Source organism: Alosa pseudoharengus, unplaced genomic scaffold, assembly GCF_046254945.1.
Source record: "Alosa pseudoharengus isolate Yale_2024_CS ecotype anadromous, Long Island Sound unplaced genomic scaffold, YU_APseudo_1.1 YU_APseudo_1.1_scf_10, whole genome shotgun sequence".
Taxonomy (NCBI): domain Eukaryota; kingdom Metazoa; phylum Chordata; class Actinopteri; order Clupeiformes; family Clupeidae; genus Alosa; species Alosa pseudoharengus.
The window spans coordinates 14,278,112-14,294,004 of record NW_027468565.1 but is presented as its reverse complement, the minus strand read 5'-3'; the positions used below and the strand labels follow the sequence as shown (position 1 = coordinate 14,294,004).

At 39.4% G+C, this 15,893-nt stretch overlaps 1 protein-coding gene across 2 annotated transcripts in view; it reads right to left on the bottom strand.

Annotated features, from left to right (window-relative positions):
* Positions 1 to 1,731: 1,731 nt before the first annotated feature.
* The window catches only part of cpne8 (copine VIII), a 34,169-nt gene continuing 20,007 nt past the window's right edge, over positions 1,732 to 15,893 (bottom strand). For both annotated transcript variants that reach the window (XM_076300509.1, XM_076300518.1), the window contains 12 exons: positions 12,085 to 12,189; positions 9,276 to 9,317; positions 8,944 to 9,019; positions 8,228 to 8,281; positions 7,719 to 7,780; positions 6,801 to 6,847; positions 6,524 to 6,705; positions 5,126 to 5,253; positions 4,801 to 4,903; positions 3,719 to 3,776; positions 2,636 to 2,709; positions 1,732 to 1,940 (listed from right to left, as the gene is read on the bottom strand). In XM_076300509.1, coding sequence (XP_076156624.1) covers positions 1,746 to 1,940; positions 2,636 to 2,709; positions 3,719 to 3,776; positions 4,801 to 4,903; positions 5,126 to 5,253; positions 6,524 to 6,705; positions 6,801 to 6,847; positions 7,719 to 7,780; positions 8,228 to 8,281; positions 8,944 to 9,019; positions 9,276 to 9,317; positions 12,085 to 12,189 — 1,126 coding nt within the window. In that variant the 3' untranslated portion in view covers positions 1,732 to 1,745. The remainder of the gene's footprint in view (positions 1,941 to 2,635; positions 2,710 to 3,718; positions 3,777 to 4,800; positions 4,904 to 5,125; positions 5,254 to 6,523; positions 6,706 to 6,800; positions 6,848 to 7,718; positions 7,781 to 8,227; positions 8,282 to 8,943; positions 9,020 to 9,275; positions 9,318 to 12,084; positions 12,190 to 15,893) is intronic.

The following is a 15,893-nucleotide window of genomic DNA, read 5'->3' as shown; positions in this document are numbered from 1 at the left end:
TGGTGTATACACCACAGAGGGAGAATTCAAACAGCAGGCTTATAAAGTCTTTGGATTCACAGAGACATCTGACTGAAAAAAGAATAGTGTAGTTCCTGTTTTGCATTTGAAATGCTGCTGCATTTTTTATACATGTAGTATAGAGATGTATGGCGCATGAGAGAGAATCTGTGTGGGTGTATGTTTGAAGATGGCATCCTGTCATGTTAAATAAATGAAGTTCCTCTATTCCTCTGTGTGAGTTATTTTTTTCCTGGTTACCAGGGCTCGCACAGCTTTTAAAAGAGCATCAAGAAGCCCGAGAGATTATAAATGTGCATTCTCACAGGCCATGTCCTAAAGGAAGACTCACAATGAATGACTTCCTTACATTGTAGATAAAAACAATGATAAATATTTTATGATGACCAATATTCTTAATGATTTTAATACTCTTTGATATCTCCAGGCAGTCTGAAATTATCTAAATATATACAGTTAGTGATGTAATTATTTGTGTAGTTTTTATCTCTGTAAAATACAAGCACAAGTATGGTGCTGCAGAACAGGATTTACTTGCACTAGAAGTAATGGCAGTGAAATGTGTTCTATAATTGTATAAATGTAAATATACCGTCACCATTTAACTCGCTTCTTAAGTCACAAGTAGGTGGATAAAACAAGGACACTGCAGAAAATTGTAGGCTTCTCAATCTGATTGGTTGCCTGTGGTCCTTCTCAAAGACACAGCATATCTCTGACCGTCTGCATGTATCACTGTGGGACCATTGCTGATTATTACATATACAAAGACAAAATGGCTCAGTTTCTGTCTTTTAAAAAATGTCTTTCTGTCCTCGGCATCATTAAAATATACTGTATTTAAATTGAATAATGAAGTTCTGCCTCAAGACAGACTGTGCTGAGCAGAACACTCAACTTGCAAATTAACAACTGAGAATCTCATGGGTGAGAAAAGCATACAACATATTGACATAGAACCATAACATGAAATTCTTCCCATTACTTTGAATGAAGAAGGCAAGAAACATATAACAGCATATGCATATTTTAAGACAATAAAAATTATAATGTGGTCATGTTTTTGACAGCTGGGCCCTGGACACACAGTCACCATATCCTTTTAAGCAGCGTCAGTGAATGTGCTGAGGATAAGGCTGTCCAGTCGGTGAAGAAGTTGTCCCCATTTTGAGGCATTTAGGTACGGATTGGAAGCTACAGTTGGTCTCACAGACACAATGTCTGTGTGACATGTTTCAGTGGAGGGAGAACTCGGTCTGAGATGACACTGCATGCGCATCACATTTAACATGCCTATTTTCACACAGAAATAACTCAAAAGGTTTCCTCTCTCCTGGCAGCTTCAGTCTCTGGGCTGACATATTTATAACCTCTGAAAAAACACGTCTTATAGCATGAAAAAGTATAAAATTAACCATCAGTAGAAATCAGTACAATTGTAAACATTTTTTTCTCAAGAGAGATTTGTGACAACAGTGTGATGTCATTTGAATGCAGAGGAGCTATGGAAGATCAAAAAATAAATTTCACATCTTTCCCATTGCAGGAAGCCTTACAATGACACCCCGGGAAAACATTTCTATTTCCCTGGTCTGGCAACTTGGTAAACATCTTCAAATTTCAGGATGCTACTAAGAGCTTGAGTCCTCTGATCAAAGTAAAAATGCCTTTGTTAGTCCAAAGGAGCGGGACAAAGAGAGAGTGGTTGGATTGTCTTTGTGACCTTAGATCTGGGTCTGCATCGGTACTGATGGGGGTTTGGAGGTGTAGGACTGAGGTGGAGGCTGTGGCTTGATGCCTCTGGTTCTCATGTAGTGCAGAAACTGGTCCGGTATTTCAGCTAGGACGTCTTTGGCCAGACGAGCCATGCTCAAGATGTGGTTGCCCCTGGGGTCGATGTAATCCCTGAATGGCACAAACTAGATAGGACAAACAGTGGAACGAAAGACAGAATAATATATTAAAATCCATATATATATACCTGATAAAATAAATCTTATTATATCATGTTCTTGGAGACAAATAAGCTATACAAATACATTGTTTGAGATGGAACATTCATTTGCATGTATATATTTGCATAACATTTGCATAATTCAGACACTAATTTTGAATATAAAATGCACTACAGTTTAAATGCTGCCAAATATAGCCAAATATTGGCTAAATGAGTAGCAAATATGACAGCAATTGGCTGAAAGGAACTCTCAGAGACAAACTAATGTACTATTTACCATAACAATGTATCCCTAATACAAAAATCTAATGCAATATTACAATATTACAATTTTTACAATACAATCAATTATGAATTCTTTTTTCAGAACTAATAGTTAAAAAAACAAGTCAATAATATAAAAATAGAGTCCATGTTTGAGGTAATCCTGACTGTGGAACACAGTAGTTCCTATCCCTGGAGATACAGCGGTGCACTGCAGTAAGAGTGCACCTGCTTTTGACCTGTGCCCTCTTTATAGCACACCACACAGACTTGTTTTGAATCTTGGTCCAGAGACTTTCTCAGAGTTGTAAGCATTTTCAGTGTGTCATCAGTATACTGATATGTGCACTGTTTGATAGGAAAGAGTTAATGAAGGTGGAGTTGAGAGAAAACCTGAACAATGTCCCTCTCAGCAAATCTTCCTCTGGATGAAATTCTCACTTCATCTCCATCCAGCTCAATCATTTCTGAGGGAAAAGAATATTACATCAGCGCTCAAATTCATCCCCAGTTCCTGTAAAGTTCCTTCTAAAAAAACACTAACATTTGCTGGTTATTATAGTCCAGTGGTCCATTAAACAAAAAAGTCTTATTTTTCCTTTTTTAGACTTTAAAAGTCTAAAATAAGACGAATCAAACGTGTGACGGGTCACTGTAATCCATTAGCACTAAAACTCTTTTTCAAGCCACTGGAGGCAACATGCACCCATCCACACCCACCACTTTTGATGATGATTCCTTATATTGCTGTCATTCATTATGGATGACAGTACAAGGGTGTGTATGTGTGTGTTTGTGCGTGTGACTACATTTTAATTGCAACTGTTGTTGGCCAGCACTGTCAACATCGCCACATTCATTGTCTACCCCCCCACCCCCGCTCCCCAATGCTGATGCCATTTACAAAAGAGCATCATTTCAAGAACAATTTGAGCAATGAAAATAATAAATATATGTCTACCTTCCTGAGACTTGGTGGCATGATACATTTCTACATTTGTATTGAAGGGAAGTTTTGAGTTGAAGGGAGAAGGGAGTTTTGAGTTGACCAGTAAAAACCCTTAGGTCTAAAATATAAGTATGAATGAAAAATTTAGTTTCTTATTTATTTTAAGAGGCATCTGGTCATGACTAAACCAATGCATGTTAGAGCAGTGGGCCAAAGCAAAAAACAACCCAAACTAAGCCTCATCTGAGCTGCTGCTGCCACCAGTATGACAGTGTATATGATGTGTGACTCCGGGACTGTGCTCGCTACTGAAGGAAGGCGGTTTCAGTGTAGCTTTGTGATAAACAACATGTCAAATTTACTTTGCAGCATATAGAAGCATGCCATACATGGATAAAAATACAGTCCATACTCCTGCCCACACACACTCTTAATCACACCATAGCACAATATGACTTCAGAGAAATCAGTCCCTTTACAGGCCAATGACAAAATGTCACACATTAACAAAAGGTGCTTTCTCTCACCATCAAATTCAGCAGGTCCTACTCCAACAATTATTATTGACATTGGAAGACAAGAAGCCTACAAATGAAAAGAGAAGAGGAACATTACTGAGAGTACATGTTTTCATATGGGTACAAGAACAGACACAGACTGCAGTTAGAGAAGGCGTTTTTCAGTATGTATTTAAATTGTCTATTGCCAGCTGACAAGAACTTCCTGTACATTATGTCAAAGAAACATCCAAAAGGTCAGTAAGACTGATAGAACTCACACTGACAGAACTCCCACCAGTTATATGCTAAAATGCAACCTGGTTGTTGTGCCTTGTTAACATGGCTGTGTCCTGAATTTCAACAATAATTCTAATTTTCATGGATCAGGAGTCCAATTGCTGTTACATTGTTAATATTTTTATGACTTATTTTTATGCTTCAGGTTTTCATTTACTGGATGTTTCTCCACTAAAAGCCACATAATAATGTTCTGACTTTCAATGAGGTTGCATGGCTCATCATTTACATTATTTGTGTGAGTAAAGATATTGAAAAATAAGGTGATTTTTTAGAAGCAGGAGTAGATTGTCTTGTATGCTGTCAAAGTAGTACATAATAGTTGTATAGTCGTAAGACTATAGCATGTAAAAATAATAAAGTTCAGCGGAATTGATGTCACTATGGATTTCTTCTCTAGGCTGCCTTTTATTTCCAGGCAAAAATAAAGAAAACTCTCAAATCCCTTTGCTATTGTTGCATTATATTAACACATATGTTAACTGCCTAATTTATTGTCATTTAGTTAGCAGTATAATGCTTTTACAATCAGCTTTCAAAGTCATCAAAACTTCTAAAATATGATTGACACAGTGTGTTAACCAGAATAGACATAGTGGTGCTTCCCTTACAAAGAAAAGCCACTCTGAACAGAAAAGAAAGCTTGCAACACACAAAAGTAGCCACCTCCCTAGCACATAATGTAGTTTGACAGGTTCAAACAGAGAAATCCAGAAAAAAAAGATGGCACTGAATAGACAGCTTTGCATGGACGGATGAAAGTCCACAGTAAAAAAAGTAATATCATGCACAACCTGGGAGGGAAGACTCACATTGACAATAGATTCTTTCGTTTGTGCCATATCTGAGATGACACCGTCAGAGATGATGAGGAGGATGAAGTACTCTGAGCCATCTCTCACAAGGGAAGCATATCTGACCATAAAGAGCAGATGACAAGGGCCACATCACATTAATAAGAGAAGCCATTCTAAATAATGTACAGTGTGTGGGTGTTGCCAGTTTGAACATGCAATTACTTCTGCATGAATGCAGCTCACTGGCAGAGAGCACCTGGGTGTGTTTTCAGGGTTGTAAGCAATTGGATGGACGCTGAGAGTGAACTCTGGATTCTAAGTGGACATGACAGACACTAACCTGGCTACATGATTGATTACAGGTGAGAAGTAAGTGGGGCCGTAGAGTCGGACTGATTTGAGGCTCTGGTAGTAAGCCTCCATCACCCCCTCTATTCCACTGCAGTAGGGGTTATCAGGATTCCCATTCTGAATGGTGTGGAAAAGAAAGACATCATAAGAATAAATTAGAACCTGTGTCAATGACAGGAGAATGGGACCACAGAGAGCCAGACAGTCTTTATTACTACAGTCAGGTTATTAGGATTACATGCCCACACCACTCGAGATGCCCACAATTAGCCCAATTAGTCTTTCATCACTGCCTGCAAATCTTTACATCCAGATTCTTTTCCCAACAAACTACTGTACAGCATCTTTCAGCTATACATACTAGGATCCTTGCAACAAGCTCAGAAATCCTATAAGATCAGACAGCTGTGTGTATGTATATATAGTTCAGTGCAATAAGGCAGGGAGAAAGACCTGAGGCTTATTATGATATTTTATGATATCAGGGGCGTGTTCTCTTTTATATTTTAAAATAATATATTTCAAAATGAAAATATTTTATCTTAAATTATTCAAATAATTAAAATCAAATTAAGCTAAATTGAACTACATTGTAGAGCACATGCTTCAAACCCCGTCCTTTTCAACTGTATCAGACAAATAAGAAAAACAAACAGATGTATGATAAGCAGTGTATGCTAATAATTGGTAAGGTACATTACATTACTCTTTGTTTATCCCAATTATCAAATGAAGAGCAGAAAAATCACGAGTCATAATTTAAAAACTTCCACCGTGAAAATGCTGCTGCTTCATAGCCAAGGGACACAATTAACAAGACAGTGTGCACTTGGAGAAAAAAAATGCTGTCATTGAGATTTTTTCAGCAGAGAGTCTGCGCCTGTGACAGCTGCATAAAGTGTCCCTCCTTTATCATTCCGTGGCTGTCAGCACAGCAGGCTCCTTGGAGTAGGGAGCTCACTTAAGTAAATGTTAAATGCTTAGCTGAGTAAGTGCATATGGAGCTTGTCTGCAGCTCTGTGCCCTCTGGGCGAATGGGAGCAGAGCACACAGGAAGAGACTGTCACCGTGGAAACAGCATATGTTGGGAATAAATGAGAGGAATGTACGATTGCTGTTTTGTTGTTAAAAGTGTTATAACACATTAAAATACAGTAACTCCTGATACGCCAGAGTCTGTTGAAGCACACTAGTATCAGTGGGGGAGAGCACTGATACGCCTCTGATACTGCATTTTAAATGTATGCGCTAAGACAGCTCCCCTCTTCCAACACTGACGATTTAAAATCCCTCCCTGCCTATGGCAAGCATAGCAAAATAGCACATGTGAGGAAACACTAACAAATGGAAGCAATAGCCTTGTTTTCAATCTTGGAGATGTTCTTACCAGGGCAAACTCATGCGAGACCCTGCCATCTGGTGGAAGCTTTGCACCGAAGCCCAGTGCGGGGAACATCTTATCACTGTCGTAGTCCTGGATGATCTCCCCCACTGCCCTCAGGGCCATGGCGTAGGCATTCTGGTGGTAGGGGCTCAGATAGTGCAGTGAGGTAGGCTGGGACGGGTTACCTGCTCAGAAGCACAGCACCAGGCACATGATTCAGCTGAGAGCAGGCTCACATGTCGGAGTTCAAGCATGCGCAGCCAGCAGCCACAACACTCACCATTTGATGCAGTAAAGTCAATTGCCACTGTGAAATTGATCTGAGTTCTACAAGTGAAACCAGAACAGATCATATCTCAATGACGGAGTAAGGTAAAGTCACACACAAATTTAAACATACACCATTGATGTGAAAGAAAAGGCAATTCATCAAATTACACTTGCAGTAAATAGAAGATGATGGAAATGCTTAAAAGGAAGAAAATTTAAATCATTTCTGTGTGTGTGTGTGCGTGTGCGTGTGCGTGTGTGTGTGTGTGTGTGTGTGTCTGGCTGTGACTCAGTAGGTAATTCATCTCAGTTATGCCCCTTCTGACGCTCTTTGATGTGCACTGATGTAAAAGTCTGGCTGCTTAATGAAGAGAACAATTAGGAAATCTGAGGTATACGCTTTGGGACAGATTGTACATTGCAGTGAAAAGCAGTGGCACCTGCAGTGACAAGTCATTGTCCCCCTGTTCAGAGCTCCCAGCCCTTGCCAGAAACTCCTCCTATACTCTGAGCAGGGCTATTTTTAGCAGGAGTTTAACCATGCTGGAGTTTCTTGTTCCTCGTTTGAATTGAAAGCACTGTGTGTGTAGGCGAGGCTTTTTCACGCCTGGGAAGACCCAGCAGCAGGTCTGTCTACACCAAGAGAAATCTCTCTCTCTCTCTTTCTTTCTTCCTTTCTCTCACATTCTCTCTCTCACTCTCTCTCTTTCTCGCTCTCTCCATGTCTCTCCCCCTATCCTTTTTGCACTTGGCAAAGCACTCTCATTAAAAAAAAAAAGCCATCAGCTGTGGCAAACATCAAATACACAGTCATGCATACACACGAATGCGCATTGCACACACATGTGCATACACACATGTGCATACGGTACCATTTGTCCAACAGCAGGGATGTTTCTAGAAAGGTGCGGTGGCCTGAAACACTCACCCTCCTTTGATATAGTCCAGGAAGGTGACTTCTATGTCTACGAGGCAGGACAGCAATGTCACCTGTCGAGATGAAAATTTGGTAACACTTCCTATTAAGAGTCCAATAGGGGGACAGCACAACACATTTAATAAGCAATGCATATCTCCTTCACAAACGCCACATAAACACTTCATAAATGTTATCACGTTTACTGTATGTGGATCATGAGAGTTGGAATGCTGATCTTGTGAGACGGAGACTCCAGTAACATAATATGCCCAGCGCATACCCACATGCAGTGAGCAAAAGTGGACTAGCACTTATGAATGCTTACATACAGCTTATAAAGGCATGATGCATTGCTTATGAAGGTGTTATGTAAAGTAGGACCTTGCATAAGAAGTCTTACCAATAATTTCAGTTGTTAACATGGACAATGGTTTTCTCTTTTTCCTTTACTCTACTTCCATTCCATTCAAAACGGTCCTGTCATTGAGGGGGGACATGAGTTCAAAAGGTGAACTTACGGTTCCAGAATTCTTGTATTTCTTCTTCTTTTTCTTCTTCCTGGGGTTTACCACCTGTCCAGACAAAAGGGATTGCTTTACTCTTTGAGTACATCAATGTACAATCCAGATAGTACAATCATGGCTTGGCAGACCTGTCTATTTGGATGCAAAAAATATCAATATAATGCTGGGTTACATTGTTACATGACATGTTCCTGGTGCACTATGCTACTGACAAAAATAAGTAGTGAGAAGTATGTAAGTATGTATGTCAAGAAGAGGAGGAGGAATCCCAATTAGTATGCAAAGTGCAGAAGAGAAACAGAAGCTTCAGGCTTACAGAGACACGGCTGATCATCTACATACAATATACTGTACCCAATGCACATTTTAGATATGCATAGATGACACAAACTCTCTGTGCCATAACATCTAATTATCTAAAGCACAGATGGAAACAATAACACATTGCACTGTAATGGCCTTCTGGCTTCCACAATGTACACATCATATATGTATGTATCCAATTAAACATGTAAACAAGGTACTGATAAAAATAACTTCCCAGTGCTCTAAATCACAAACATTGCACAGTATATGAATCAAGTAATTGCAACTGGAAACAATTGGAAGAGGCTGAAGTGTTGAAGTGTGCGTGCACATGTATGTCCATGTGATGGTACGCTGGAACATACAGAGTGTGTGTTCAGGAGGGCTGAGAGAGGCTGACTCACCTCATACACATTAAACTGAGACTGGCCTTTGGACAGCTCCCTGTAGCTGGTGCTGAACTCCCCAATGTAGTCATGACTGGGAGAGGAGACTAGCTGATTAGTGAAGTAGCATCATATGCAATGCATATTTCAAGACCATTTCAATATGCATTATATTCAGGCATGGCTTTTATAAAACAAATATGTGATCTCCACCTTATCCCTTAAGACTTTATATGGTAATGGCATTATCTATTGCGATACTAATAATATCTGATTACATGAATAAATGGATGTCTCACGTTTAGGACTGACTGACATGGCTTGCAAACAGATTAAGACGTGATTCTTACCCGCCATCTCGATCCCAGTCATACACCTCAATCTTTATCTCCCTGCAGAACAAAACAGATTTTGTTATTATGACCGCCGCTAGCAAAGCTTTTTTTTTTTTTTTTTTTCGTCATCTACTTCCTGAATTTTTGTCAACGATACCCGGGACACCGAACCACCAGGGCACATGAAATTTGGTGGGTATGTAGCCCCACTAGACTTTTACGGAAAATTTTCGTTTGGTCCCCGGGGGCCACTCCCCCCCCCGCGCTGGGCCCCCCGAAACCCAAAAAATTCAGTTTTTCCTAAATAACTACCTGAACCGTGGCACCGAGGATGAAGACATTTTTTATGGTATGTTGGTCTCAAGGGCCCACATCAACCTAGCCCATAATCACTCATTTGTGATTTGCACCCCTCCCGGTAAAAATGAAAATGCAATATCATTCTGCTTTAATCGCCCCTCTCTTCAGTTAAGATGTTCAGAACTGCACCAAATTTGATGTGTATGATTAACCTGACATTCTCTGGGGGTATGCCAAGTTTCGTAGAATTTCATCCATGGGGGGGGGTCTAAAAAAATTAAGTTATGTGTACATTTAGTGACTGTACACTCATTGGCCTGTAGATGGTGGTGCACACATACAGTATACACACACACACACAGGCACGCACATACCATCAGTCTCGGCAATTACAACAGCCGATACATAATTACAAATTCAGTAGGATTAAAGGAAAACCAAATATTCATCATAATAATTTGGCTGCATTTCCAGTATTGGCGTCACGTAGTTTGTCCACCAGATGGCGCATCGTTGCAGTGAGACGTAATTTTGTTGGAAGTTAATCTAAAGTGGGTTGGAAAGACACTAGCTGCTACGCTTCCTACAAGGACAAGACTGTAGTTTACCGCAGAGAACGTCTAATAAGGGTAGGATTATTTCTACATGACATGTAATTCCCATTTCATCTTGAAGCCGAAATAAATCTGAGAATGTTTATCGGACATGCTTGGTTTTTACTGCAGGTAGGCTACGTTAATCTTAAGTTATATCAATAGCCTAGAGTAGGTAAAATAATGTTACCGTTAGCATTGGTTGAGTGATGGAGGCCAATTTGATAATTGATGTATTTGTAGAAAACCATAAATGCGGTTATAGGCTACCAAGCAAATTGATAACAGCACTAATTGCATCTTTCGACTGTCATCTCATTTGCTTATGACCATAACCTAGGCTACTAACAGGAGCTAAGTGAGTTAGCCACAACACGTTCGCTACGTGATGGTTTTCTAATGGAAAATACTGTAGGCTACCTGAAAGATAACCTAACGACTGGCCTTTGGCCGTAGCAACCTAGAACTAGTAACGGCAGTTTGTCCTGCAGGTTGAGAAATTAGTTGATATGTGTCGGAAGAAATTAGTTCTACAAACAAGACAGTTTTAGGGTCATTCCACGAAAACGTGCCATTTTGCATTCAAAATATCTAATTTTCAAAGTACTGTTTTTAAAATCTTGAAGCACCTATTTGGATGAAGTAGATTCTTACCTCTCAGAAAAACATCGGGTGCCATCTCAGGCTATCTTATTTATTTATTTATTTATTTACTTTAACAAATAGTCAATGGAGGTATGTGTGCTATGTCAACCCTGTTACCAAAAAAAAACACATATATTATTATAAAATAATGAGTGCTCTTGTAACTATTCATGAATATTATACAAATAATTATGTGTTACATAAATAATTCTGGAGTTGAACACATGAATTATTAGATTTTAGGATTGACAGTAACAGGGTTGACAGTAACAGGGTTGATGAAATATTGTTATCGGCAGCCATTACTAGCCATGTGGTGGACACCAGGACACCACATGGTGTGCATTCAAGAGAGGTTAAAATGCTGTTAAATATTTACATTTAAATTTTCAATAAAATTATTTTTTAATGCATGATTTTGTGGTAACAGGGTTGACAAAACTAGCTTGTCCCCTTCTGTCAGACGGAGCAAAACCGTAATAAAAGTCATTAAAAGAGAACAACACTTTTCTGGTCTTTTCACCATTAACTTCCTGGAAGGCAGGGGATATCACTTCCTGAAAATGATGTAACTTTTGGCACAGTTCATTTTCTCCAAAGGGGTTTTTATCCAAAAGTAACAGGGTTGACGACAACATGGGGACAAATGTAAAATGTTGATTTTTTCATAATTTTAAAAACATTCCAAATAAAATTGTTTAATGATCCATGAACAAACACTTGAGGCTTTTTGTACATGTATTTATTTTTATGATAATTTGACTTTTTTAATCCTAAATAGCCAATGATACTAGACAAGTCATACCGAGGGACAAGCCATTTTTACAGCTTTTGCAATATTCCTAATACGAAAAGTGCTTAAAATCCTTTTAAAAAAAAGATGTATTCTTAAAAAGTAAATAATTTATTTTTACCATTATTATATTTCCTAAAATATAAAATAATTATGAAAAAAATATTGTTAATTCAGCTTTGCAAGACACTTTTGTTTGAGGGACATAAAATGGCACGTTTTCGTAGAATGACCCTTTAGCGATTAAAACGTTTAAATTGTAACAGGAAATGAACACAACGCAAGTGGTAACAGTGGAATAAGCGGGATAATGGACTCCATGGCATGACAGATAAGTAAGCCTAAGGGATAATGGTCGTCCATTATCCCTTAGGCCTAGCCTAGGCTACTTACTGTATCTGTCACCAATTGTTTCATTGCAATTTAAACAGATGAGTAAAAACAGAACACAATAGCAAAAGCATGCAGGAGTAATTGGATGCTGCATCCTGACCTGTCGTAGTCTCCATTGCACAAAACACGGACAGGAATCTTAAACGCCTGCCAGACTGGATCCAGAGTGTTCTTTACCACCTCTGTTTTATGGCAGATGGTGAATCTATCCAACACAGACCCCAACACAATACATGTTAATTCTATATTAGTCATAGGCTGTGGCTGTTAGTCCCAATACTGCTTAAAATATGTGCATCCTTCTCTTTCTTTGGAATACTTTAAAAGCTAAATAGATTCTACATTGATAAACTGTGCACAATGAACTCTTTAGAAAGCTGAGATTGAGGACCAAAAACCAGGGGGTAACCAATGGGTTACACAGCGCATACAGAATGTTTAAGACTCTTTCAAGTTTCCCATGTTAATTGGTAACCAGGTAGTTAACCACGAGCCCAAAGATCCCTATGAATGAGAGCCAGTGTTCCTTTTATTTGGGGAGGTAGGACAATCGTATACAGGGCCATCCAACCCCCTACCATCTTTATGATAGCATGGCCAAACAGAAGCCATCTCTCAGTATAGGGCACATCTGCCTGCTGGGAGTTTGGCAAAGAGCACCCGAACACATGAGCACCTCAAACCTTGAGAAACAAAATCCTCTGGTCTCTGGCCACAATTCCCAATGGCATGTGTGGATGAGCATCACCACTGAGCATCACCTCATTAATACCATCCCTACAGTCAAACACGGTGGTGGTGGCAGCACCACGTCTCTCTGCAACAGGGACTGAGAGACTAATGAGAACAGGGATGGAGAAAATGCAGAAAAATACAGGGCATTTCTAGAGAAACATGCAAAATGGCCGTGCATTAGCACCCTCTATCCAATCTGGTTGATCTTGAACAATTCCGCCATGAAGAATGGGAGAAACCTCCAAAAGAAAAGTGTGTCAAGCTTGTAGGTCCATTCAAGAAGACTTTAATGCATTACCCAAATGATTGCCACCAACATTCCACTCTTTTACAATAGAGAAGTTTGTGGTCCTGCTGTATGATCGATCAAGCACAGCTGTCAGTGTAGATGAGGCTAGACTTGACATGTTTGCCCGAAAGCAGAGGCCATATGAAGCCATTCCTCCAACAAGGGCAGCTCTGCTTCAACACACTGAACGTGCTGCATATCAGGCAGGCTGCATATGGGGTCAAGCAACCCAGTGTCAGTCAGAAGCAGAGTCCTGCTGACTGGAGATGAAAAAAGCTTGGTGAACAATGGGGGGTCTTCTGGACAGCAAATGCACCAGTTGCACAAAGTTGTGAACAGCTAGCCAAGTGTGGCTGCAAATCAGAGTGCCGTGGAGGATGCAAATGTTTTAGATTGGGTTTCACTTGCACAGAACTATGCAATTGCAAATGTGAATAAAAAAGTAAGTTTGCAGTGGGTGAGAGCCAATTTCCTGATTCTGGACCATGATGTATATGAACAACTTCCTGGATATGTTGCCCCCAATACAACACTTGCTGACTGCCAAGCAGGGAGGCATTGGCTACCATTTTTAACTCTAGTCTTATGACTCGACAGGGCACAACCTCTCAAGCTCAGGCTGGACACTAACTACAAGGCCTTTGAGCTGGTAAAAATGTGAATTTATGTTATTTTTTCAATCCTTCCTTTTAACTCAGTCCCAACAGAGTACACTATAGGCTTAAAGCAACACTCACTTTGAAAAATGCCTTGAATTTTTGCAATTGCCTTTTTCTAAAAGTGTGGCCGTTAGAATATTTTTGCTAACATGCATGTGTGCATCAGTGTACATACTACCGAAATGACGGCCATCTTGGAAAAGGTCTCCATCTTGAATTTTTTATTGGCCATCCAGTTTTTTTCAAAAAGTGGCCATAACAGAATATTTGTGGCATATTTTCTGTATCACTTTTTGGAAACAGTGGCAATGAAGATAGGACAGGAATGGCAGCCATCTTGAAAAATGGTTTCCATCCTGAATTTTTGAGTGACACATACCTTTTCCCAAAAGAGTGTTCCTTGAAGAGTATTTCTGCCTAATTTAATGCTTGCATCCCCATTTGAACAATTGAAATGATTAATATTCGACAGGAATGGTGGCCATCTTTAAAAATGGCGGCTATCTTGAATTTTTGAGGGACAAGCATTTTTTTCCCATTAACATTTCCTTAGATCACTGTTTGAATAATTGATATAATAAGCATTGAATAGCAATGGCTATTGAAAAATGGCCGCCATATTGAATTTTTGAGTGGCCAGCGCCTTTTTCCAAAATAGTGGCCCTTAGAGAGTATCTGTGCCAAATTTCATGCTTCTATACCAAAGTGAACGATTTTTTTACTAATCTGCTGCACTATAAGTAAAGTGCTTTAACTAAGTACTAAGGGGGGAATTCTCCCATGTGCGTAAGGGTGCTAAGTCCAAAAAAGCATGTAACTACCCACATTTCACAGATTCTCCCCTTCGCTTAAATCTGTCAGTTACGCGCGATAGAGGGAGTTACGCATTTTGGGAGGAGCAACCCAAAAATCTGGGTGTTTCTTATACAACTCTTGCGCGCATTTTGCCATGGCTTAAGCACCTTATACAACTCTTTTGTGCGCATTTTGCCATGGCTTAAGCACCTTTCCAGCTACGCGCTCCGGAGGGCTGTATTAAGGTTGAGCGTCACTACAAGGTGAAACAGCATATGTCGGCAGTAGGCCTAGATTAACATTACAGTATCAAATTTGGTGCTTAATATGCTGATACAGCTTCATGTTTTCCTGACATTACGTTATCCATGAAGCTATTGTTAAATAGTGAAAACCCCCGTTATAATCACCCACTATGGTTATTGGAGCTTACCGACTGTGCATCTTTAGTTTTAACTTGACGTGAAGTCATAATCCCATAGTCTACTTCGTTCAAATATGTCCATTTCTTTCCAATTTGACCGAAGTCGTCCATACACAGACGTCTGCATTATGTTTGATCAGCATAGTTTATATTCACCTGTCTCTTAATTTTTGTTTGTAATAGAGGCTGGTATTGTTATACCAGTCTGTACTTTATTCGAAATTGCAGTCAGTCTACAGCTTTGTTAGCATAGACAAATTGACATTATTAGAAGCAGCTGCCATTGAAACTTTCTTTCTCAACAGTGAGTTTTTAAATTATGGATCTACACACCTCAAGGACGTCTTAACTCTTTATAAACAAACCTCAAAGCAAAAGTGAAATTTCGTGAAGTAAATTTTTTGTTAGGCTATGTGATGACACACCGTTTTACTGTAGGCCTTCAGGTTACCATGCTTAAGATTTCAAAATCAAAGACTTTGTGTTCTTTCTGGATTTAAATGGCATTCAGAAGGTCAATGACAAAGTCCACGTTCCACGTTTGTATATCAACCTAAATTAACGAGGTTCTATTTTAAATAAATCCCGCCTCTTTCATAAGGCCGCCTTGATTTCGAACTTGCGCGCTGTGGGTGTGACAGAAGCGGGAATGGGAGAATAGGAGAATACGCATAACACAGAAGTGCGTAACAGAAGTGCGTAAAAAAAAGCTTACGCGCGATTTACGCGCGAATGGGAGAATTCCCCCCTAAGTGAGGGGACTGAATACTTAACTAATATTTTATTTTCAATATATATATTTATAAAACTCTCGAATACCCTCATTTTTGCCTTTTCATTGAGTACTGTGTGCAGATGTGTAGATGAGAAACAATAAATTTATTTAAGTTTAAAACAAACAACAAAACATGGAAAACCTGAAAGGATCTATAAACGTCCAATATGCACTGTTTTCTATATAAATTAATAAATTAACATAAAACAATATTATACCATAAAAACTAACC